At 53.1% G+C, this 25,555-nt stretch overlaps 2 protein-coding genes across 2 annotated transcripts; one reads left to right on the forward strand and one right to left on the reverse strand.

Moving 5' to 3' along the window:
* Positions 1-383: 383 nt before the first annotated feature.
* YWHAG (tyrosine 3-monooxygenase/tryptophan 5-monooxygenase activation protein gamma) lies at positions 384-21,601 on the forward strand. The gene is made up of 2 exons (XM_082294572.1): positions 384-643; positions 18,093-21,601. Exons 1-2 carry the CDS (start codon positions 557-559, stop codon positions 18,747-18,749), a joined length of 744 nt encoding a protein of 247 aa, XP_082150698.1. The 5' UTR covers positions 384-556; the 3' UTR covers positions 18,750-21,601.
* Positions 21,602-23,352: 1,751 nt separating this feature from the next.
* On the reverse strand, positions 23,353-25,203 carry HSPB1 (heat shock protein family B (small) member 1). The gene is made up of 3 exons (XM_082294846.1): positions 24,807-25,203; positions 23,923-23,986; positions 23,353-23,704 (listed from the first exon to the last, which is right to left on the reverse strand). Exons 1-3 carry the CDS (start codon positions 25,165-25,167, stop codon positions 23,545-23,547), a joined length of 585 nt encoding a protein of 194 aa, XP_082150972.1. The 5' UTR covers positions 25,168-25,203; the 3' UTR covers positions 23,353-23,544.
* Positions 25,204-25,555: the final 352 nt, after the last annotated feature.

The raw sequence follows: 25,555 nt of genomic DNA on the forward strand, positions 1-25,555 counted from the left end.
CGTCCCTGCGGGTGCGTCCCGGCCCTGCGGGGGCCCGTGCCGGGCGCTGTCCCGCAGCTCCACGCCGAGCACCGCCCGTCCCACGGTACCTCCCGCGGCCCCCTCCCCGCTCCCCCCGGCGCGGGCCGCGCCCTCCGCGGCCCACCCGGCCCGGGCTCCGGTGAATCAGCACGGGCGGGGCCCAGGGGGGCGAGGGGGCGGGGTCTTGGCGCGGGGCACGACGGGAGGTGTAGTCCTGGAGGGAGGCGCTGGGCCGTGTGAACTCTGTACCGCTTCCGCACTTGAGGACTTCATCTCCCGTCGTGCCCCGCGAGCGGGAGGGGTGGGAGGGAGCAGCGGGGGAGGGGCGGGGCGGGGCGGGGCGCGCGCAGGGGGGTTGTGGTGGCCCGCGGCGCGCGCACAGCACCGGGCGCAGCCGCCGCCGCCGCCTCAGCCGCAGCAGCGCCGAGACCGCCGCGCCCTCCTCGTTCTCCTCTTCCTCCTCTCCTTCTTCCTCCTCCTCCTCCTCCCGGAGCCCGCAGTCTCCTCGCCCCTCTCCCCCCCGGACCCCGCGAAGATGGTGGACCGCGAGCAGCTGGTGCAGAAGGCCCGGCTGGCCGAGCAAGCCGAGCGATACGACGACATGGCGGCCGCCATGAAGAACGTGAGTCCCGTCCCGCGGCCGCCGCGCTCCCCACACACACACACACACACACACACACGCCCTTCTGCTGCTGCTGCCCTGCCGGGGCCGCGCTCCCCTCGCCCTTCCCGCCTGCTCCCCGCGGTGGGTGGTGGGCTCGGCCGGGGGGGCCGCGGGGGTGTGAGGGCCCCGGTCCCTCGCCCTCCGACACTCCCGGCTGAGTCCCGTTCCCGCTGCTTTTCTCCCGACCCCCATCCGCTGCCCTAGAGCCCCCCACGCATCCCTTCCCTTGCTATAGGGCCCCCGCCCAGCCCCACGCATGCTGCTCCTCTGTCCTAAAGCCCCCTCCCCACATCTTTCGCTTGTTCTGGGGCTCGCATCCAGCCCCACACATCGCTCTCTCCTGCCCTAGAACCCCCCCCCCCCCGCATCTTCTCCCTTATTCTGGGGGCCCCCACCCAGTGCCACACATCCCCCCTCTCTGCCCTAGAGCCGCCCCCCATCCTTCCCCTGCTCCAAACCCCCGCGCTTTGCCCCCCCCCGCCCCTCTCCCCTGCCCTGCTGCCCTCACCCTGCCCCACGCATCCCCCTCCCCGCCCTAGAGCACCCCCACATCCTCTCCTCTGCCTTAGAACACGTTGCCTCCGCAGCCCTGCAGCTCCCCACATCACCTCCCAGCCCCATTTCTTCGCTGCCCCCACCCCAGGCCCCCCTGCCTGCCCCACGCATCCCCTCCCATGGCCCCTGTCCCCACCCTGCCTCAGCGTGGGGGGGCAGAGGAGCCAGCCCGGGGGTGCGGCGCTGCCCGGGGGGGTCACACCGGCTCGGGGCCCCGTGGGGCGAGGCAGGGGGGACCCGGCGGGGGGTGGGGGGGGGGGGGGTTGCGTGCACACCTCTCTCTGCTGCCGAAATACCTCCCCGTGCATCCCTTCCCACGCGTGGTCGCCGGGGCTGGTGTGTGCCCCTGACCCCAAAGATCGGGAGCTCTTTCACTGCCAAAGCTCTTATTTTTACTGCTCTTGGTTGGAGATTTATGAATTGAGTCATGTTGTATTCATTTCACGCTCTTAAAATAAAGACTCTGCATATAGCAGGCTGATCTGATTTGTGACACTGAACGCTCCCCTTCAATACTGACATTTTGACAATATAAGAAGGGGAAAAAAAACATATCTCTGATCTGATCTTGCAAACAAAGCAATCGTGGGAGGCAGGATCAAGTCATTCCAGAAGATTCTGCATTTGTCATATTGCAGAGAGGCTAGACTGGGTGGAGGGAGGGAGGGGGTGCTTTAAAGGGGAAAACTGTTCTTTATGTTTGTCTTCTTAGTCAGGTCTGAACCTTTGCTGGGAGCTGGGGTGTCCTCCTCGGCTGATGAAAAGTGAATGCCGATCTGGGAATGTCGCAGTCTGCCGTGGGTGCAGCTCTGTTTGCCCATATTGCACCATTTTGTCAATAACCTTGCATTTATCAAACAGACAAAACTGTCACAGCCTGAGCCCGGGGAGGGAGGAGATGTCTTATCAAGGAATGAAATACGGATAATCGGAACGAGATATTATCACATTAAACCAGCCGGGCTGTCCCTCTGCTGCACTGTGGCTTTTATACCATTTTCTGATAGCGGCATCTATTCATTTTAAAGCAAAACCTGCTGTGTGAGCAGATCCTACAGCTCATTTCCTACGGATAATACAGCCGCTGTGACAAAGCCAGCAGGGATATGCCCGGGTCTCACAGCCGTGTTGCACTGTGAATTTCTCTTAGCCTGCTTCCCCGGGCGGGGTGCTTGAACCCAAGGCGTTGTTAAGAGCTCATGTATGTGATTTTTCCTTCTAGCCCTTACGGGCCCTGGTGAAACAGTAACCCGGGCTAACGCCTCTTATCAGCTGCCGGGTGGTTTGGCCGTAAGGAAACGATCCCCAGCGGGAGCGCTGACGCCTCCCTTCACCAGCAAACAAAAGGCAGAGCTTTGTTCTTCCTTTCTGCACCGCGCTGCCCCAACTCCGGCACGGCCGGTCCGGTGGCCACGGGCATGTCACAGCCGTGTCACAGCCGGTTATCCCCGTCCCCGTGCGCTGCCCAGCCCCCAGCCCCGGTTGTGCGGGAGGCTGATGACCTCGCACTCATTTCCGTAGCAACGCCTAGTGATGTCATATGCCATGGTCCAAGCTGCAATGCACCCAGGCGGTAGCAGAGAGCATGCGGGCTGCGCCTAGCGAAGGTGATGCAGAGCCATCCTGCCCTCCAAACCTAGCCTTCCCTGGCACCCTGCTGAGAAATGCTGGCTGGTTCTCCTTTCAAACCTGTCGTGGCAATGATGGGCATAAAAGAGGCTCTTTTTCCTGCAGCTTCATCTCACCGTTGCATTTTGGTGGCCGCCTCACATGGGGCAGCTGGGTGGCTTGTTCAGCCTCAGCCCTGCCTGCTTGGGATTCTGTGCTGTGTTAATGGTTTAAAATGGAAATGGTGTGCTGGGGTTCTTGCTGTTTGCTGATTCATCCAGTGATGTCTGGGATTGCAATAGTTTCTCTAAAATATTATTTATATATAATAACTTCTAGCTCCTTCCTTCTTGCAAGTGCTAGCTGCCAGTGCCCCTGATTGCTACCTGCAGTTATGTTGCTGCTGCAGGAGCACGATTGCTCCTTCAGCCCCCAAAAGGGGCAGGTTTACTGGGGGTCTCTGAAAATGCAGCAGATGGTCCCTTCACCTACCAGAGGGAGCAGAAGGTGATACCACACCCAGGAAGTGTGCAGGGCTGGGCCCATGGATCGAGGGTATGGCTGCATGACCTTGGTCATGTCCCTTGTCACCTCAGCGCTGTCTGGGGATGCCATCAGCCCTATCAGGTGTTGAAGGACAGGAAAGCTCTCTGCCAGTCCCCAGGGTGGTCGGTGGTCAGACATTTGCCCTTGGGCTTGCTTGCTGGGGTTTCACTTCCCACAGTGCTGGTGGTTGGAGCAAGATGCGTTTTTGTCTGATTCAGTTTCAGGACGAGCTTTACCGTCCGAGCCCATGGCAGGGCTGGGGATCGATATCCATTAGCTGGGGAGAGTGGTGCTGCTGGAGGCTTTCCGGAGGTGGGAGCCCTGCCAAGCCCCTGGCCAGTGCTGCCCAGGCAGCAGAGCACGTGCCTCCCCACAGACCTTTATGTTGAGGGGATGTGCAGGTGAATAAACAAGATGATTGCAATAACTTAAGCAGGAAGTAAGTCGCCTTTTAAAAGCGTGTGGGGAGAATACTGCACTGCACCTATGTGTGGTGTAGGTATGGGGCCCTGTGAGGGGAGCACCTGGCTGCTTGACTTTAGGGGACTCAACCTCTGCAGCAGGGCCGTGGCTGTGCTGTACGTGAGAACCACCACCTGTGGTGAGTGTGCAGGGGGAATGTTGGAGATGCTGGAAAGCAGATGGCTGCTCCAAGCTTTAGACACCACACCTTGGTGCAGTAAACGGCCATTGTGGATGAAGGAGGAGCATGAGGATGGGGAATTGCAGGGTATGTGGGCTTCTCCTCTGATGGTCACCAGCTGGGCAGGTTATCATCCCCCACATCCAGCATATTAGTGCTGATAGCAAGGCTTCACACAGACGGCAGGCTCACCCTTGGAAAAAGGGGTAGTAACGCAAATCCATCCTATCTGGAGAGTCCCCAGGGAGCAGAGCAGGGATGATTAGCTGCTTTCTGCTCGCAGTGTAGACAGACAAAAGGATGGTGTGGAAAGGCTTCTCCAGGAGGAGTGCTGGGCAGGCCATCTGTGATGGTGGGAGGGGAGCAAGGAGTGCGAGCTGCTGTAGTAGCACTTCCCAGGGGGGCTGGGGAAGGCTTTGGAGAAACCATTCCCAGTGCTGAGGTGGATGTTGCAGTCATTAGACGTTGGCATCTAATGGCAACATTGATGCTCTTGTGCAGGCATCTTGAACGCTGCCCAGCCTTGTGGTGCCTCCAGACCTGTGGTGGTAGGGATTGGAGACAGCCTGACTCATGAGCGACGCTTCCTTCCTGGAGGTCCATGGGGTCAGGACAGGATGGTGGCTGTCAGGAGTGCCTGTTCTTCTGACCTTGTAGTGTTCACAGTGTGGGGTTGTCTCTCTATGACTCGGCCTTGGGACCTCATAGCAGTAGGCTGAGTCACATCTGCACCTAAGCCACGGGCAGCTAGCAGTATGCCCTGTACATCACTGCAGTGGACACTGCTCACATTAACTGGCCAGTCTTCAGCAGCTCAAGCTCTTAGAAATTCCACTTTGAGCTCCTGTGAGTTCTTATTTAGTCCATTTAGGAAGAGTCACTGACTTACAAGACCATGCTGGGTTTCTTAGTTGGCCAAGTGTAGCAGCCAGGGTGGATTTGATTGGAAATAGCTCTTCTTGAACTAAACAAAAGTGATATTGAGACTGTGATGGAGAATATTGCAGTTGAATTATGCCTGGGGGCATAGAAACAGTAAAACTCTGGGCAAGGGCTCTCCAAGAACCCTTGGATTATTTGGCCTTATCCAGTAGATCTGTTGAATGATGTCTAACCATGAAAGTGCAAAAAGATTGGTGTGAGTTGTCTTGATCTATTAAATTTTTTTTCAACCACCTTTATTTGCTGCTTCTTGTGTATAAAGATGGCTTGTTCACAGGAGAGTCAATTGTTGTAGTACACCAAATAAGCTTCATAATGTCAGTGGATAAGCCCTATCTGCCCCAGCTTTGTTCACCAGCTGATCCCAAAGTTGCTCTAAACTCTTTGGAAATTGATGATGTGTACTTGGGCTTGCTGGAATATTCAGGAACAGCAGTTTAGGGACAACCACAGAACTTCAGCTCCAAAAATGTTTCCTGGATTGAAAACTCCAGCATCTAGCAGCATATACACTGTTCTTGGCAACTGGATGATGTCTTTGGCATCCTCTTAGTGGTTCTCATGGATGTTCTGGATGGTACTTTCAAGAGTAATGAGGGTTATCCACGTAACTGTGGTGTATCCCTCTGCCTCCTGCAGCTGGAATTTGGTTTGTGATCGGGGAGATGAAAAACTTGGTTCTTCCTCAGCTTCTGGGGCTGGTAGAATTAAGATTTTCCTTAAATTGAGGATCCCCACCATACTTTTTCCTCTTCTTCATGTGTATTACTGAAGCACTTTTCTTGGGCCTGGGCCAGTAGCATTAGTGTTGCTCAGGAGTATGCTCAGCTTGGCTTTCCAAATAGGAATAAGCAGTCTCAGCCTTGCCAAGCTTAAGACTAGGGAGGTGGAGTAAAAGCTACCTGATGGTCCCCAGTAGCCTATGGAGGGGCCTGGGTTTTATTTCCAGGCTGGTGAGTGACCCCAAGGTCACAATCCCAAGGACTAGGATTTTTCAAAGCCTGGTATTTCTACTACCTCTGCAGGCCTCTAGTTAATTGGATCTACTAGCTGTTGCTCTTGAGGATACGAGGAGAAACATGGCTCAGGGTGCAGCTGATGGAGCAGGAGCTGGGGAGGAGAGTGGTTGCCTTGACTTGATGTCTGGAGAAACCTCCATGGATGGTGACACATCTGGCAGGGCCTAATGCACCAACTCTGTGACTGAACTCTTAAGCTTCTATTTGGAGCAGCTTCATGCCAAGTAAACCATGCACAGAAATTGTGTGCAAGACTACATACTTAGGAAAAATAAAGAATCCAAGCTTTTGTGTGTCCCAACTGCTAGTGCTTGAGTAATCAGCTGCCTTTTGGGCGGTGGCTTTTTCTGAGCTCAGATGTGTCCTTGGATGTGGAGCACTGCTGAACTTGTTGGTGCTGCTTTTCCCTTGGCAGAGGTGAGTGGTGTGTGTTGGGAGCTCAATTCCAGTCTGGCAGGGAAGAGCCAGGAGGACTGTCAGACTAGTTCAGACCAGAGCTGCCTGCTTGGTGTCCCAGCCAAGCACTGGGCTGTTCAGAGGCAGGTACAGGGAAAGAGGCATTGGAAAATACCTCCAGTCTGACCTGAGGGAGATTTTCCTCAGGTGGGTCAATGCCTGGGGCATTTAGGACTCTGCCTTGTGCTTTTCTGCCCTGTTCTGCCTCCTGAGCTGCCAGCGAAATGTGAATGCATATTAGAATAACTGCAGTACAAAGCACAGTGGAACAGGATTTGCCTGGCTTCCCAAGCGTTTCTCCATTGACAGTCTTGAGAGGACACAGGCATCATCTTCCACCTCACCGTGGCAAAGCTGTGATGTGATGTGTCTCTGCACCCCTGATGCTTCCAGGCATTCTTCTACGCTTCAGTGCTCTGCAGCTTGAGACAGATTTTTCCAAAGCTGATGCTGTGAGGAGTATTTTTGTGCTACCTGGTTTGGAGCCAGCTTAAACCTTGTTTCCTTTGCTGGTCAAGCGTTTGTCTTTTCCTTCTGAAAAGCTGAAAGCCTTCATCAGCTTCTGCTCTTTTACTGGAAAGGTAACTAACCGAACTGGTCCTTAGCTGAAGTCTTGCTCCCCAGTGTTAGATTCACATGACTGCAAAGAAATGGCAACTCCCATTTCTGGAAAATAGCAACTGCCCTGTCTGGGAAGCAAAAATTGAGTGGAAACAAAAGTATTGACTCAATTTGACTAGTGATGGTCACTGTTGGGCAGCAATAGCCTGGAAACCAGCTAAAAACAAGGGGAAGTAGCTATGGATTGGTCAGTGTGCTGGATTTTTGGTGGCTTTGTCTTTCAGCCTCTGAAACCTTTGGCTTGACTTGAAGAAGCTGTTCAGATAAATGGTGGTGGCCATCTTTGTGCTGGTGGCACTGAGATAAAACGTTCTGCTGGCTGCCAGGCTCTACCTGTGCTTCTGCCAGTGCAGCTTTCAGTCATTGAAGGTGGGGGAACTCTTTTTTCCCCATGGGAACAAAATGGCTTTGTGGGAATGTTTTTCCCCTGGCTGCTTGATCTAATGAGCAAAGTCCATCCTGCCAGCCTAAAATGAAGGAAAATATGGACAAAATGACTTTAATTTTGCTCTTTAAATTTATTTATTTTTTTAAGTAAGAGGCCTGACTCTTTGCTCCAGAATCCAGATGTCAAGATGTGGGATTCCCACCCATGGCTCTGGGGTGGGGAGCGTGCCTGGGGGACGAGTTCAGCAGCAGGATGGCTTTGTCCATTTTTTCTGAGTGCACACTGACAGTGAGGCTGAGCTGCTGCGTCTTTCTGGTCCCTCCTGTGGGCTGGAGCCCTGGGAGCTGCTGGGGCTGGTAAATCATGAAGGTTGATCTTCACCCAGGAGTCTCATGCTGGTTGCAGTACTGGTTAACTTGATATAGTCTGGGAAAGCTCAGAAATGGTAAATTCTGGAAAATGGAGCTGAAATGATGAGGCAGCAGCCCTTGGGCTGCAGGAAACATTGACAGGACTGTCTCTCAGAAGCAAAGCCCTTGTGTAGCTGGCCAAACAAAAGCCTTTGTCTGCCTGTTTAAGGGCAAACTTCCCCCAGTCTCAGGTTTTTCTGTGCTAACCCAGATTTAGTCACATCTCAGACATGACCCAGTACACGCTCAATTAAATATTAAACGAACCTGATTTTTGGCCCCAGGCTAGTGATCTAGTGACCAGGGGCAGTGCATTAGTTAATTGCAGTAGGAGAGTAACCAGAGAACATGTCACTGATGATGGCATGAGATTCCCTTAAAGTGATCCCCAGATTAGGGATTAGAGTACTTAATGTTTTTCTTCTATAAAGGAGATGTTGGAATTGAGTCCGTCTATGGGTGTTTGAGGCAGCTGCACTTGGATGAGCGCAAGTCTGCAGGGATTCCAAGTGCAAACCATTCCTTAATTGTTTGCAAATTCCCTCTGATCTTGCTGGATGGGTTGGCTTCCGTGGGATGTGTCTTTGCTTACATACCAAGCAAAGCTACTTGGCGTGTCAGTGTGCTTCTGACTCCTCTCTAAGATGGTTTCAGCAAGGCTCTAGAAAAACACCAGCGAGAAGTCTCAGCTTCAGTACTAACTAGGCTGCTGATGGACATGTTGTTTGGACAGTTGTGGTGCTCAGCAGCATAAAGTTTATTAATAGTAGGTGGAGAAGCTGTTGCTGTGCCATGTGCTAACAGACACACTCAGCAATTGCTGTAGGAGATCTCTACTTGCAAAAGGCTAATGCTTAGTATTCAGCAGTGAATGAGAACTTGGGGAAGATTAACAGCCTTTGATTTACACCCAGCTGGGGCAGGTGTTGGAGCTTTGCCTGTTTATGCTGTTGGGCTTTGTTACATGGGATGAATATTTCATTACCTAGAAGTTGGGAGCTTGGTTTCTTGCATTTGGTGGTGTCAAGACAACGTCAGTGCCTGAGGGGTTCTGTCACCTGTGATGAACTGAGATAAATCTGTGGTGGGAGTCCCTTGGGCTTCAGAAGAGGCTGGGAGGAGATGGCTGGAGCCAGGCAATGGTAGTTAAACCCACAGTTGGATCTAGGATAGTAAAGTGACCCTCCTTGTAATTTAAAATCGGTTGCAGTGCTCCAGAAAACTGTCAGAGCAAAAATTTGACTTTATTCTGTTCTGCAAGTTCATTTAAGAAATTAAATAAAATTGCTTTTGCTAGAGGTGTGTAAGATCAAGCCTGAAATCCCTGAAGCAGTGGGAGGGTAAAGGAGGGATAATCACCTTACTCACTGATGCAGAAATTAAACCTATTGTGGAACTGGCATGCAGGAATCCACCTGGGTGTTCTGGGAATCTCTTGCTTAATCTGGTGAAACACTTCTGAGACACCAAGGAACTGCTGGATCTGCAGACCAAGACACTTAGAGCAAAAATCTTGTGAGGTGCTTTTTTTTTTAATATTTCCAGAACCTTACCTTGATGTGCAACAACCAGGTGTTCCCAAAGTGTTTGGGGGAGTGACATGGAGCAGGTAAAAATGTATATGCTCACTGCAGGGAGTTTTGCATGGCTGCAGCTTCTCCCATTTCAACCTTGGGAGCAGCAGCTTGCAGCTGCCATAGCAGCAGTGGCTCTGCTGTGCCAAAGGAAGCCATGCCAACAGCCAGGAATTGCCCAGTTCATCCTGCTCCAGCAGACCTGGGAACAGGCTCTCCCAGCAACCAGGACGTGCTCTCAGCCTTGGGATGTGCTGCCCATGGCACATCATGTCTTCTCTCTTCACTTGGCTCAGCTAGGTAGAGGTCATGGGCACAGGCATTTTTTGAGCCCCTGATTAAGGACAAGCCCTGGCACTTGATGCTCTGGGGAGGATTTGATGATCTGGTGGCAGGATTCTTAGTGCCTGGCAGTGGGGCTGGAGGTGAGCAGGAAAGCACTAAGATCTGAGCCAGATTAGTACCCTTAGAAGCTGTGAGGTAAATCTTAAAGCAGCTAATGCTCCCAGCAGCACTAAACACCCTCCCCACATGAAACTTGGTACATTTATCTAGAGAGTCCCTGAAATCTGTCTAGCTTGGGTTTGTTGTACCATGAATTGGAGAGGAAAAAACCCATCTTCTTCTGCATTGACCAAGTCTTAAGACTCTAGAAATGTCCAGTGGCCATCCTCTGGATGGCTGCTTCAGCTCAAAAACCTGTGAGTAGATGGAATTTTCTGAGGAATAATGCTTGAACAGAAATTTGGAAAATCCAAATCTTTAAACTTGTACAGAAATGCTGCTGAGGAAAGAGCTGCAGTTACTCTTGAAGAGCTCTTCAGCTCTCACCTGGAGAAGCTTAATGCAGCCCAGAAGAGCCTAGAGCAGCCGTGAATTGTCATTCTCCTTCCAAAAGGATCAATGGATCAACTCTGAGCTCCTGAAACTTGCTGTGAGCTCCAGGGGTGCATCTGAGCTCTCATGGCAGCGGCACACTGTGGCACTGGTCATCCACATGCTCAGCAGGGAACAGAGCAGATAATCCGATGCAGGAGAGCTCCCCAAGCTGTTGGGTGATGGAGAAGGGTGGTGGTGATCCTGGGCTGCTGCTGAGGTACTCACAGGAACGCAGCAGTGGGCAGACGATGCTGCCAGCCTGCCATATCCCGGGGAAGGAATAGCTTGGCATCCCTTCTGTTGCTTTGTAGTTAGCAGGCAAAGGTGCTGGTATCCCATCTGCCAGAGATGGTGTGATGAGCCCCGAGTGACAATCCATGAAATGCTGGGACTGATGTGGTTGGACTTGCTGCTCTCTCCATCTGGTGGCTGGAAGGCACTAGGCCAACAGAGGTCAATCATTTTTCCTGAGAGTTTTTAATAAGTACGAGGCAGGTAGAGGCAGCAAGATGTTGAAACAAGTTGTTCTACAGCCAGTTTTCAGAATCTTGTTTAATAGCCTTAATTAAGGCTAATGAGAATCAGGGTGTTAATAAGGAAGACAAGAAAACTTGAGCATAATTCCTTCCTGGCTCAAAAAGCACATATTGGCTAGAGGAGCAGCTGCTTGTGACAAACCTGTGCAGTGCTAACTCAGAAATGGTTTGTAGCTCCACACTTGAGCATGCACAAAACTGGGAGGCTGGGGTTGTTCCTTCCAGTTGGTTACTGGGATGTGTCTGGGCTGTTCTCTGTCCACAATAGCCATGGCAGGCAGATGCTCCCTCGTGTTTGCCTTATCTCAAGCTGCAGAAGAAGTTGGGGACACAAATCAATGGCACCCAGGTGTTCTGTAGCAGAAAAAAACCCCGGAGTCGTTAGACCAAGTCTTGGGACTGCAGTGCTGCAGATAAGGGCTGGTACCTGAAATGCTGCTGCCAGACACTGAATGGAGAAGCTCAGGGCTCTGCTGCTCTCACTGGTTTTCTCACCTTGGCTCCCTTCAACCTTTCATGTACAAAAATGATCCAAGTAGCTGAAACTTGCTTTTTCTCTAACTGAAATCCATGATGGCCACACTGAAACTGGAGCAGGAGGTCCGCAGGCTCCAAGGACTGATCAAACCTGAATGTAGTGTGATCACATGTAGTTATTAAGCTACAAAGGCCAATGAAATAAATGAGCTCTTGGTTTCCACATCTCCCAGTTTGAAGACTTTGTCTTGGGTGGTTCAAAGTCGCCTTAAGTAATAAAGGCTGCAGAGTGGGATGAAAGCTGCTGTTAAATGTAGGAACATTCAGAAATCCTAATTGGTGTCTGGAGCGCCTGAGTAGCCTCTGAGATGCAGTTGGGCTACAAGCAGTAAATAGTTCTCTGCAGACACTGGTCCTTGAGGCACTGGGAGCAATTTGAAATGTAATGGCAAAACCATCCCATGTGCCCTCAGCTGCTGTCCTGTGATGTGAACTGGCCCTGCCAGCTTAGAAAACGGGAACTAGCAGGTGATCATTCATACTGAAACAGACAAAGGAGAAGGCAGTGGGGAACTTGTATCTGCCCACAGCCTGCATGTGCTTTTTTTGGTCTTGTCTAGGATGAGAGGAAGGGTTCGACCTACAGCCCAAAATCCCCCTGGCCACGCTGACTTAAAACATGAGCAGAGGACAGCGGAAGGGGTCAGCAAGGAAAGAAGCAGCTATGGTGTGACTTCCACTTTGGAAGTGTGACTTGGGGGCGAAGGCGAGGCGACACGGGAAAAGAACCCAAACCGATCTGGTAATATTTTAGATTTAGGTCTGGTTTAACACACGCCTACTTTGCCAAAGTAGGACAGTGCTTAAGAAAAGCAGCTTTCCGACTGCTGCGATGGAGTTGTAGGACAGCTCGCTCTGGTGCTTGGGGAGAAGCTGTTCTTGGTGAGGCTGTGTGACATCGAGTCGTGACTGTCACCAGGCTGCTGGGTAATGGTGACAATTTCATGTGCTTGAGGGCAGCCATTTCTTCAAGTTAGGGCGAGCTGGGGGCAGAAAAACAGGCAGCATGTCAATCATGACCTTCTGAAATGACAGCACTCGGACTGCTGAAGGTGGTCCTGTCACAGAATCATTATGTTTGGAAAAGACCTCCAAGGTTACAGAGTCAAATCTTTAATCAGTCACCACCTTGTCAACCAGACCAGAGCACTGAGTGCCATGTCCAGTCATTTCTTGAATACTTCCAGGGATGGGGACTCTACCAGCTCCCTGTGCAGCCCCTTCTGATGCCTGACAGCCCTTTGTGTTGTTGAAATTCCTCTTGGTGTCCAGCCTGAGCCTCCCCTGGCACAGCCTGAGGCCATGTCCTCCTGTCCTTGCACATGTGTGGTGGGGTCCCACCATGAGACAGCAGCTGGAGATATGGGGGGGGGGGGGAAGGTGACATGTCTGCAGGTATTGTGAACTTTTTCAGCTGCCTGAGCCTGGAGGGGTTGTGTGCTGGTTGCTCCCCTTGCCAGTGGCTACAGACCAAGAAGGAATTTCAGGGCTGGACTTGGTCAGAACATTGTTTCAAAAGCACATTTGCCTTTCAAAAAATGAAACACAGAAGGGGACCTTCAGGCCAGAGCTCAGGCTAACGAGCTGCATGTGAAGGAAAACAAGGTGCTTGCTGGGGTTTGTGTGGAGAGATAACAAACTTAATTACATGGTGCAGGAGCTGTAGATAGAACAGGAAGCACGAGTGCTGAAGGGAGGATGGATGTTGTGTATCATGGTGGGAGAGGAGCTCTGGTGATCTTTAAAAGCTGTTCTCAGTGAACAGTTTGAAGTTTTTCATGGCTGTCTCTGTCTCTCCAGGAAAGCTTTGCTCTTTTGTAGGTGTCTGATGTCTTGACGGACTCGGATTCTCTTTCAGGCAATAAGAAGAGCAGGTGTTGAGGTTTATAACATGGGTTAAACTGTCAGATGTTGATGGTATTCCCCAGGGAAGGATCTCTGGGTCCTCTCAGTTTGCCAGTGCTGTCTGCTTTAAGATAAGACATCAAAGCCAGGCAGAAGCCGTAAATGGGTGGGCACTTAATTATCAAACTAAGTGAAAAGTGTGCAAGGATAAACAGGTAGAACTAAGTCCTGTGATGGATCTCCACTGCAGTCACTGAAGGGACCTCAAAAATTATCGTTTCCTGATGTATATGTAAGACCTACTCATGCAAGGTGAGAAGTGGAGGATGGGAGTCCTGGGATAAGCCCCTAACCAACCTATCTTGCTGTTCTCTGGGCACAAACCTTCCCCATGGGTCTCACCAAAGCCTGTTAATTGGGATACTTCCAGAAAGAAGGCGCTGTAGAACCAACCCTTGGGTTATTGGAGTTTACATACCTAGACATTAGGGGCAGGTAAAGTTTTGCTGGCTCCCTGGCTTCTCCTTGTGACGCTGAACCTTCCCTGGCTGCAATGTGATCCTTGGGCATGCCGGGAGCCTGCCAGATTTTGGGCAGGGTGCTGAGTCAGAGCTCCAGCTGTAGTGGAGAAATCAGGAAAACCTTCTCAGAGATGGTGCTGCCTCTGCAGTGCTTTGTTGCGAATCAGAGGGCTTGGGTTTGTGCAAGCCTCTGGTGTCCCAAACAGTATAAACCCTAAACTCGCAGTTATTTTTGTCCAACGGGAACTGATGGAATTTCCCCGTGGCTTAAGGGCACTTGAGTCTTGGTGGTGCAGACACTGTGCCATCAGAGGAACTGGTGGGACTGGAACTGTTAGTGTCCTCAAGCTTAGTGAATGGAATGTGCCTCCCAGCCAGAACCTGGCAGCATGGACTGCTCCATGCCAAGCTCCCTGCCTGGGTGTCCTTGTGCAGTCTGCTCCTGGCAGGTGTGTTCTCCTTTTTTTTTTTTTTTTTTTTTCCAGAATAGCTAAAGGACTTTCCTCTATCAAGTTTCCACCATGTGGGTCAGCTCGTTGTCCTTGGGTGTTTATGCTACATCCAGGACTTGACACCATTTCAGGCTTATGCATCTCCTGCCCTTCTCCCCAATCTCCGTGGGCAAAAGAGTGAGATGAGGCTGGACAGTTACTGAGATTTGCAGAGCAAATTCTGCTGTTCTCTGCTGGCAGCCAGGGAAGTAAAACTCCAAACTGACTGAGCTTCCCAAAGAGCAGGTAGACCTCCAGCCAGGGGCTGATGGCTTTGTGCTCCTGCCAAGCCCTCCTAATGCCAAATTAAGATTTTCCTTTGGCTATTTGAAGTCTCTGACTCCATCTAACAGTGCTGGAAATGGTATCAGGGGACCTGATCAGGGCACTGCCCTTCTTTGGGGAGGTGAGACCTCTTCAGGGTCTGGGTTAAGAAGGGGGAAGCCTCTGCCCTTCTGTAATGTGACTGCTACAGTGTGATCCAGGCCTGATGCGGGATATTGCCTTATTTGATGTTATATCAGAGGCATTCAGTGCAACGCTACAAATTCAGTATATCAGAACCTGCTGTTTTGCCTGTGGCAAACTCACTTTGTTTTGGTATCCTGCAGTGTAAGAAAACAAAAAAAATCAGCGTTTGTTTGGCCAGCACAGGCTACACAGAAGGCACAGCCCCACACGCGCGTGACAGGCTGGTGCTGAGGTGTCGGAGTGGTTTCTGCTGGAGATGGGCACTGGTGCAGTGCTGTGGGAAGAGCAGAGTGACAGTGACTGCACAGTCTGGAGTGTGGAGGGGGCTGTGGCAGGAAATGCCAGCACAGGTGAGTGGGCAGCAGGCTCTTGGCTGTAGCTGAGGAGCAGCAGGCAGCTCTGGGCAGACTGAGGGCAGGGATGTCCTCAAAGGCTGAACCTGGGATCCATCTTTTCCACCTTTTTCTGACTCTGATAAGGCAGCTCAGTGTACCCTGCTGTCTGATACCTTGTGTCCTGGGCATCTTGCATTTTCTTCCTGCTGGGAATGCAAGAGCCAGATGGTTTTCTGTTCTTCCTCCCTCGGCTCAGTTGTGAATTGAAATGTGTGGGACTACAGCCTCTTCCCTCTCCCAATGCTGAGGAACGTGGTCCTTGTCCCCACCCATGTTACATCTTGGCCATGTCTCTGCAGTGTTCCTTCCTAGGAGTCTGGGTCCTGCTAGAGAGCAGTGACATGGTTAACAAGGCTCCCTTCCTGCTTTTACAAGTTCCCTGTGAGCTATCTGGGGGAATCTGCTGTCTCCACAGGTGTACCTTCCATCTGTCAGCCAGTTTGTTGAAAGGATTTTGACAGGCAACTTTCCTCCATAATCCTCAGTAGCTTCGCATTTAAAATGTTTATGGCAAAGCTAATCCCACTAAACTCCCTGTAGTTTTAATAAATCTGTCCTCCAGCAAGACTCTTCTGGTGAGAGGAGGTAAATCTACTTCCTGAAGTGATAAGTATCTGCAGACGTGGCTGTGGGGCCGCTTTAAATCACCTGCTTGGTCCTCACTTCAAAACTGGTGTCTCTTCTCAGGGAGCACCTTGCTAAAAGCAAGATTGCATGTGGTGATCAGTCTCCACAACCCCCTGTCAGGACAGAAAACTCTTGGAATCACTGAGTCTCTTGTATGACTGTTGGTGTTGGACACTCCATTTACAGCTGGAAGAGAATAATTCAGGCTGGGATTTCTGGATGTTTCTGGTTCCAAATCCCTCACTCAAAACAGGGCAGCTTAGGTGGAACAAGACCCCAGGTAACCTGATGGAGTCTTTAGTATCTCTGAGGACAGACAACCCATAAACTCTGGGGCAGGAGGACACCTTTGTTGTGCTCTCAAAGATGTCTTTAACTCACAGAATCATTACTATATGTTTGTGCAGGTGTCACTGAGAGGGAAGAATGAAGGGAGACATTCTGTAAAACTGCAGAGTAGAGACCTCAGAGCACCAGGCAGGCTGGAGGCAGCATACAAGTGTCTCACCACGGGTATTTGGGCACGTTGTGGTTGGGCCCTGCCTGGCCCAGCTGCAGGAAGCAGGATATCACAGGGATCCCAGAGCCCTGTGGCTGAACAGTCACCATTGTCCTGGCTGGGAGAGGGGGTGTGAGGGTTAGCCTGGCACCAGGAGCTGCAGGATGGCCCAGGCATCACTGCCCTGCTTACCTTGGGCGGGAACACCCGGAGCTGCCCTGGCACCCTGCCCTGTGCTCTTTGTCCTGCGCCGCTGGCGGCTGCTGATAGTCCCAGGAGATCCTGCCCTCGTTAATGTGACACCCATTTCCCTGGAGCAGAAGCAGTTGTGCTGGTTTGCACAGGAAGACCCTCTTCCATATGGAAAAGGGATGTCTGCTGCTCCTCTGCCAGGCTCTAGAGCATCCCGTGGAGCAGCACAGATCCACACAACAGCGGGCGTGGGAGTGGAGGGTCTCCTTGCTGCCTCTGCCTTAAGGGAAAGGGCTAGAGGGGGTCTGATCAGAGACTCTACTTGCTGTGGGGGAACCAGGCGTAGCTGTAGCCTGGTTTTGGGAGGAGACATTAGCCAGAGCATGGCTGAAGAGCTGCAGGAGGAGTGGATGTTCTGGAACATGCAGGTCAATACGGTGTGAGCAAGTGTGAGTCATTCCAGGCCATTCAAGTGAGGTCCTGGGCTGGGCCATCCTTCACCTCCCAGCAGGAGCCCTTGGCCTCCTGATCCCCACCATAAACGTGGTTATCTGGGCCGAGAGCAAACCTTGTCCTTACAGATCCTTGTGAAAGTGACTCAGTATTTGCAGAAGCCTTTCATGTCCAAACCATTACCTAATCCTTGACTACCGTGAGGTGGCTCACGGGTTCCTGCTCTGCTGGCCTGATTCCCAGGTGGCTGTGCCAGGGTGTGGATGTGGGGCGGGGATGTGTCCTGGGGGAAAGGGGACAGTGGCCATGCCCAGGCTCAAAGTGCCACTTGGCAGCTGTAACTGCCCCAGGGGAGCAGCTGTGTGGAGCTGCCCTGTGGTGTCCTGTCTGCTCCAAGGGCTTCTCCTGCCCCTGGGGGTGGGAAGCTGGTGTAGTGCTTGGCCAAAGGTGCTGCCCAGGTGGCTCCAGCCAGTGATGGTGTTGTGGGAGCTGGAATGGGATTATTGTGGTACCGAGTGATGCTTCCCAAGTAACTGAGGGAGTTCTGTGCTCATCATCTTCATAATCCCTTTGGTTTTTTTGAGGTACATGAGGCAGGTGATGGTGTGAGTTAACACTGTTAACCTCAGTGAGGAAAATCCAGTGGGGGGTTTCCCCCTTGCCATGTGAGCTTTTAAATCCTCCTCTATGCAGGTGCCTGAGGCAGCTGTAATTGTACTGTCTCATAGATTCTTTGGGTGTCTCGGAAGCGTGCCCTGTGCTCATGGGAAGCAGAGAAGATGAGCACCCCGTAGCTCTGGTGGTGTTAATCCATGCAGCTTGTAACCCTGGACCGTCTCCTCCCTCTTGCTTTGACTGTCCCTCTCCCCTGCATCACCAAGCCCGACTCTCATCCTACAGGTGAAAGTCATCTCCTTCCTAGAAGATCCTTCTCATTCTGGAAAACGCTGATCTCTCAAGTAAAACCCAACCCCTGCTCCTTTTGTTGTGGGTCTGGACCACAGCAGGATTTCCCAGCTGGCTCCTGCTGGGATGGGAGCAGATGACAGAGCTGGATGACAGAGCAGGACTTTGTGAGCCGACTGCCTCCTCCTGCCTCTGTCTAGAGATGCACAGGAACACCCAGAGGTGTGATGGGAATGTCAAACAACTGGGGTTTAACCCAAGTGTCTCTTTTCTCTCCCCCTCTCCCCATGCAGGTGACGGAGCTGAACGAGCCCCTGTCCAACGAAGAGAGGAACCTGTTGTCCGTCGCCTACAAGAACGTGGTGGGGGCACGGCGCTCGTCCTGGCGAGTCATCAGCAGCATCGAGCAGAAGACCTCTGCCGATGGGAACGAGAAGAAGATCGAGATGGTCCGTGCCTACCGCGAGAAGATCGAGAAGGAGTTGGAAGCGGTGTGCCAGGATGTGCTGAGCCTGCTGGACAACTACCTGATCAAGAACTGCAGCGAGACGCAGTACGAGAGCAAAGTCTTCTACCTGAAGATGAAAGGGGACTATTACCGCTACCTGGCCGAGGTGGCCACCGGGGAGAAGAGGGCGACCGTGGTGGAGTCTTCAGAGAAGGCCTATAGCGAAGCCCATGAGATCAGCAAGGAGCACATGCAGCCCACCCACCCCATCCGGCTCGGGCTGGCGCTTAACTACTCGGTTTTCTACTACGAGATCCAGAACGCGCCGGAGCAGGCCTGCCACCTGGCCAAGACGGCCTTCGACGACGCCATTGCCGAGCTGGACACCCTCAACGAGGACTCCTACAAGGACTCAACGCTCATCATGCAGCTCCTCCGCGACAACCTAACGCTCTGGACGAGCGATCAGCAAGACGACGACGGCGGAGAAGGCAACAACTAGACCCCCCCGATGGACTGGCAGCCGCACGCTGATGCTAACTACTGCAGTCTTTATTTTTTTCCCACGAGTGGGGGGGGGTCCGGGGTGGGGGAGGGAAAGGGAGGGGACACCTTCCCAGGGAGGCCCCCCACAACCTGTCTTTGATTGCCTCGTTGACATTTTTGCCAAAACACCACTAGTGGAAGTCAGGCTGGCTGTGCTGGTATGGAATAGCAGCCTCACTGGCATATGGACTGTTCTGTAGATTATTAATACAAGTGGAGCTGTCTTTAATTTAACTTTATTGCTAGAAATAAAAAGGGTTTTAAGACGAATTCGCGTGGATGGAATGGCCCTCGTTTTTAAGGAAAGCAACGCAAAAACATTAAGAAAAACAAAAACAACCAAAAAAAAAAAAAAAAAAAAAGGGAGTTCTGTGGTTCCAGTAAGGCTTCGAGCGTTTGTTTCCGCAGCCCAGGTGCCGTGTGCCCGCACCACATCGCGGGGCCTCTCTCTGCAGCGCTCTGCCTGCCAGGGCGCAGCTGCAAATCCCCAAATTGAGAAGGAATTAAAAATAAAACCAACAAAACTAAAGAATTTGGGGCTCGCAAAGCCCTGGGATTTAGGCCATCCAATCTTTTTTTTTTCCTTTTTTTTTTCCTTTTTTTTTTTTTTTGATTGAGATATTTATTAGGGTAGCTTACAGTATTAACACTAAATTGCAGTTTACAGTATTTCTACATTACAGCCATATGACATCAAGCCTTTGATTGTCTGTTTTTCTTTCTTTTGCTAGTTCTTTTGGCTTGCCTTCCTGAGCAGTCCTCGCCTGTGGACTGGCTTTAGCTATTCTGTGTCGCCCAAGGCAAGAAGACCGCCCGCCCGAGGAACATCAAAGCTGCTCTAGTTTTTTGGTCAACAGCTTAACAGGTGCTTGGCTAGCGGCTGTTTCAACTATTTTAAGTCCACAGCAAAAGGTTTAAGAACTTAATTAGATAAAGGGGGAAGTGTTTAAACTTAAAAATGCCACTTAAATAAAAAATAATAAAAAAAAAAATAAAAAAAAAAAGAGCATTCAGGTCTGTATGTCATGTACTGTGTTTGGTATTTCAAAAGACCATCCTGATTTAAGGTGCCACAGCTGCTTCCTCAGGGATTGCACTGCCATTTCACTCTGCCTGACTTTCTCCCACTGTACCATGAGGTTTGTCAGCAGATCTCCGGCACCCAGGGCTCCCTTGTTTGTCACCAGGGAAGCCGGGTGTGTTTTCCTTTCTCCTGGGGAAGCTTGTGGTGTAATGAGTGAACTTCAGGAGCTTAGACACTAATTTGGTAGAGAAATTCCTCAAGGGAAGAGCTACAATCATAGACATTTCTATCCACCATCGGGAGCCCAGGAACTTAGTTCTCTTAGCAAAACCTTTTCCGAGTCTGTCTGATCCGGCCGGGGGTGGGAGTCGGGGCATCTGAGTTGCCTAGCAGGTAATACTTACCCCAGTTTGAATAAATTTAGCTTTAATTTTGATTTTTTCCATGGTTGTTGGAGGTTCACTGCTGTTCTCTGGCCCGCGGAGCGCTGCGCCCTGCAGCGCTTCCCCCAGCGCTGCGCAGTGAGGAGAAACCGCGCTCGTGCTTTAATTCCTTGTCGCGATTCTGACGCTGATTTTGGAACCAGGCTTCCCCTGTCCCTTGCGAGAGCCGGCCCGACACGGCGCGTCCGTCGTGGTGTGGCACACACGGCACCGCCGCTCCCGCTGCCGGGGGCACGGACACGGCTCCAGCCCCTCCCGCCGGCCCAGAGCCGCTGCCCGACTGCCCGGGAGCGCCTCGGCCCCCGGCCCTGCCCCGGCACGGCTTTGTTTTGGCCGGGGCTCCCCCTGCTTTGAGTCTGGCGCAGGGAATTCGGGGCGCAGCATCCCGCAGCGAGGGGCGTGCGGTGCCGGTGTGTGCCGGGACCGGGAGATGCTTTAGGCTTCCCTCTCATTGACACCCGTGTCCCGTGAGCAGTGTTGTCCCAGCTGTATAATTTGGAAGTGATTTACTGGAATTACAAAACCTATCTTCTTTTTTTTTTTTTTTTCCCCAAATAATTACTACTCTTTTTGGCTTTTTGCTCTGGCTGCTTTAGGAAACTTATGCAGGAGAGATGGCACAAGAGGGCTAAAAACGGAGTGGGGGTCAGGGACTTGATTTTTAAGCAGCTTGAATGGTTTCTTTCATTTTTTAAGAGATGCACTTGCCTATGATACTGTCTCTCCAGTGAAATGATTACTGCTCCATTACTCTATTGATACAATATTGTGCATGCTAGTGTCGTATTTCTATACAGTAGCTTGAAATTTATTAACTTATACTGTAGATGTTATGTATTCCTATGACAAAATAGTCTTCAAAAATTTTTTAAAGTTTTTTAATTTATTTTTCTTTCCTTTTTTTTTTTTCGGGGGTAAAGTTTGCTCTACCAAATAGTGATCGTAACAAACTGATCTGTTATGGATGTTGCTATAGTGACATGCAATTATATATGATTTTGTTTTTAAAAAGGAAAAAAAAAAAAAAGCAAAAGAAAACACCAGTGTTAGCTTAATCTTAATGTCTGGTGTTCGTCATGGTGAAATTATAACTATTACAGTGTAGGAGAACAATGACTGTGTTCTTTGAATGAGCCTTTGTTTGTGCTTTTTGTCATGTTATGCAGTGAACTATTTTTAAGGTCTAATCAGTGATTATTTTTCCAACTCCGTGTTTCTGTAAGGAATTATTTCACACACGGACCATTCTTAGCAGTTTTTCCTCAGTGATGGAATATCATGAATGTGAGTCATTATGTAGCCGTCGTACATTGAGCAAATAAACTTACAGATCTGACGTCAGCGCTGCTTAATTGTTATCGCCTGTCTCGACTTTCTGGGGGGCTCCGTGGGCCGGGGGGGCGGCTCGCGAATGGCCTGGGTTCTGCTGCTGGGGCCGCCTCCCTTCCGCTGCTGCAGAGGATCCGCGTCCCTGCGGGTTGAGGCTTCGCCGGGCTCCTCCCCCGGGGCAGAGGCGAGCGGGAGCCGTGGGGAGGGTGGCGCGGGTTCAGGAGTGGGTTGGGTGGGTGCTTCCCCACCTCCGTCCTTCCCCGCCTCCCTCCCTTCCCGATGGTTTTCCGCTCGCAGCCACACGCGCGGTGACTCACGCTGTAAAAATACTCCCCTCCCCGCGCAACTATAAACAGAAAATGCGCCTTGACTCACGCGCCCTGCGAGGGATCCGGGGCTGCAGCACCGACACCCCCGGGAAGGGGCTGGGATCAGCCCCCGGGCCGTGCCAAGGCGGGCTGGGGGCTCACCGAGCACCCCCACACAGGGAAGGACACCCCGCACCCCATCCCAGCGCCGTGGTGCTCCCGCAGCCTCCAGCCCCTGCTCGGGTGGCTTTTCGGGAAGTGAAAGTCACCATGGCGAGGCCACAGCAGAGGGGAGGGGGCTGGGGAGGCTCCTCGAGGGGCTTCTTCCCCTGGAGCCACGCTTCGGCTGGAAAAGCCTCACACCCCGACTCTCACACCCCCCAAGCACAGGAATGACCCTTGCAGGAGGAATTGATCGCCGGGATCAGGAACTGATCCCCGGTATCTGCCTGAGACCTGCCAAACTCATCACACCCGAGACTGCTGGGTCAGAGGGGGTGGGGGGCAGGAGCTCAGAGGGGGCACGTGGAGCCCCCCGAGCTCGCAGAGGGGCCTCGCAGCTGCAGGATTCCTCCCAGGTCACCGTCTGCCTGCGGGATGACTCAGGGGGGATTAGTGGGATTTGACGGAGCAGGGAACATCGAAGCCGTGGGCCTGACCTCGGCCATGTAGGGCCAGTCCTGCCCAAGACCCGGGGGCATGGAGGGCACAGGGGGCACGGGGCCAGCCAGGGCCAAATGGCACCAGGACCACAACCCACCCCCTCTTCAGCCCCCCGGAGAGGCTGCACCCCCTCAAACAATGGGGTGGAAGGAAGGGGGAGCACGGGGGGCAGGGCTGGGCCTCAAGGGGCTGCACTGCTGGGGCGAGTTCTTGCCCATGAAGCCCCTATTTGCCCTCTGATCCGAAAGGGGTGTGTGTGTGTACTTGTTTTTCAGGGGTGCAGCATCCCAGAATAGTGACACTGGAGTGTGGAGACCCCAAATATTCTGATAGGACATGTGATAGCCAGAGTGTGGGAGAGTAGTGATGAGGGGACTCACTGTGCTGAGATCTGGGATTTGAGACACCTGGGATGTAGGAGACCCAGGCTGTGGAAAACTGGAATGCCGGAGACCTGGCATATGAACACCAGAGGTGTTGGAGAGCTGGGATGAAAAGCCCCCAGGATGCCAGAGGTTTGGATATGGAGAGCTGAGATGTAGGAGACCCAGACGTGGGAAATCCAGGATAGGGAGACTCTCAGGATGTGAAGGTCTGGGACACGGACCCCAGGATGCTGAGCCCAGGTTGTAAAGGCTTGGGATGTGGAGCCCTGGGTTGCAGAGCCCCCAGGTGCTGAGCAGGGCTCGGGGGCCCTCCTGCTGACCCCTCTGGCCTCAGGCAGCCCCATCCCGGTGCAGCTTCCACCAGGAATGTCACAGCCATGGGGGATGGACATGGCACAGGGACAGGTTTCTTTCACCAGCTTTTATTCCAGCTGATTCTGTCGGTTCCTTCACATTTATTCAAGGCACTCAGTGGCAGGGCGAGTATAAAATCAACAGTAAAAAGGGGGTGGGTGTGAGGGGGCAGCTGGGGGTGGGGGCGGGGGGCAGCAGCGGCCTCTCCTCTTCCTCCTCCTCCTCTCCTCCTCCTCGGTGCCGCCTACTTCTTGGCTGGCTCCTTGGCTTGGCTCTCCACGGTGACAGGGATGGTGATTTCGGCAGACTGGATGGCAGGTTTCGGCAGGGGGGCCTCCACCGTCAGCATTCCATCGGGAGACAGCGAGGACCGCACGGCCGTGGCTTCCACACCAGGGGGAAGGCTGGGAGGGGAGGAGAGGGGAGGGGGAGGTCAGGGCTGCAGCACCAACCCAGGGGATGCAATGCTCAGCCCCAAATCGCTGCCTCTCCCACTCCCAGTTTGGCGGAGCAGCATTCCCGGTTTGGCCAGCGGGCTTTGGAGGGCGTGGGTGGGTGGGAAAAGGTCCCCAAAGACGTCAGGGGGCTGCATCAGGTGTCTCCCCTCCTCCCTCGTACTTACGTGTATTTTCGGGTGAAGCACCGGGAGATGAAGCCGTGTTCATCCTGCTTCTCCTCGTGTTTGCCTGCAAGGAAACAAAACCCCGTGAGGGTTGGAAGGGGCTGGCTTGGTGGGAACCTTCCTGCCCCACCCCAGCACTTGAGAGGGGCTGATTCTGCCCGTCCTCTTTTGGTTTTTGTTTTTGCTTTTGTTTTTGTTTTTTTTTTTTTTTGCCACAATATCAGCCTGTAACAACTTGGGGCGACCAGGAGCTGTGGGGCCACTCCGGATGCACGCCCCGAATTTAAGGGGAGGAAAGTGCAGTGCCAGGAGCTGGGGGGTGGCCAAAGGGGTCCAACAGTGGCCAGCTGGCCCCACAGCTGGGCAGGGCTGGAGACTGAGCACCCCCCTCTCCCTGGGGCTGCACCCCAAATTCATCTGGCTGGTGATTTGCTCCCATTCCTTGCAGGACCCCCTCACCCAGCAGGAAGCACATCCTGGCCTTGTGCCACAGCTCTGGGCTTTGTCACGGCATCCAGGGTGCTGTGGGGGAGCGCAGGGGCTGCAGGGCTGGTGACACCCCACATCACCCCCGGGGCTCTCTGTGGCTCCAGCCAGGGGGTCCCTCCCTGCATCCTTCTGGAACAGCAGCAAGGGGTCAATATATGGGGCTGGGGGGGTCTCTGCACCTGAACGCACCCCAAGACTGAGCTGTAGTGCTGGGCCTTCCTCTGTGCCTTGATTTTCTCTTTCCCTTTCCCTTTTTCCTCTTCTCTCCTCTCTTCTCCTCCCTCTCCTTCTGCTTTTCCTTCCCTCACTTCCCATCCCTTATTCCACTCTTTTTCCCCAAGCAAGCTCCAGGGGGGCAGCTGCCCCATCTCAGGAGACCCCACCCCAGCACCCACCGGTTATCTCCACGATGTTATCCTTGGTCTTGACCACCAGCTCCTCAGGTGCGAAGTGGTTGACATCCAAGGTGACCTTCCAGCTGTCGGCGGTCTGGCGGATCTCGGAGACGCCGCTGCTGAGCTGGCGGGTCAGCGCCTGGCTGAAGGGCGAGCCGGGCATCGGCATCAGGGCGCTCTCCCGGGGCAGCAGGCGGAAATATCCCGGCCAGGCGCTGCCGCTGGGCCACTTGTACCAATCCTCGGGGATGTGGGGCATCCCAAAGGACTGGTCGAAGAGGCGGCTGCCATGGTACCAGTCGCGGAAGGGGTCCCAGCTGGGGCTGCGCAGGAAGGTGAAGGGGACGCGGCGCTCGGCCATGGCGTGTGGGGCTGCCGGGGGGGGCGGCCGGCAGGGCCTTATGAAGAGGGCCGGGGGTTATTTTTAGCCCGGCTGCTCGGCTGGCTATTAATGGAAATTGCGGCAGCCCCGGGGAAGGGACGAGAAACTTGCCCGGGGTTGGGGCGGCCACACGCAGCCGCAGTGGGAGGGGGCTGGCAGCCTGCAGGGCCCCCCCTGCCAAGGAAATGTCCATCCGCCTCTCATCGCGAGAGGCTTGGCCTGGCTGGGAGTGATGGATGGCCCTTGGAGCGGCTCCCGGCCTCTCCTGCCTGCTGCCCGGAAAACAATCCCCAGGATGCGGCCCCGTGGCAGCGTGAGAAGGGGGCTGGGGCCGGGCCAGCGCCTCGGGAATGGTCGGATGAGTCAG

Source organism: Coloeus monedula (assembly GCF_965178545.1).
Source record: "Coloeus monedula genome assembly, chromosome: 20".
NCBI lineage: Eukaryota > Metazoa > Chordata > Aves > Passeriformes > Corvidae > Coloeus > Coloeus monedula.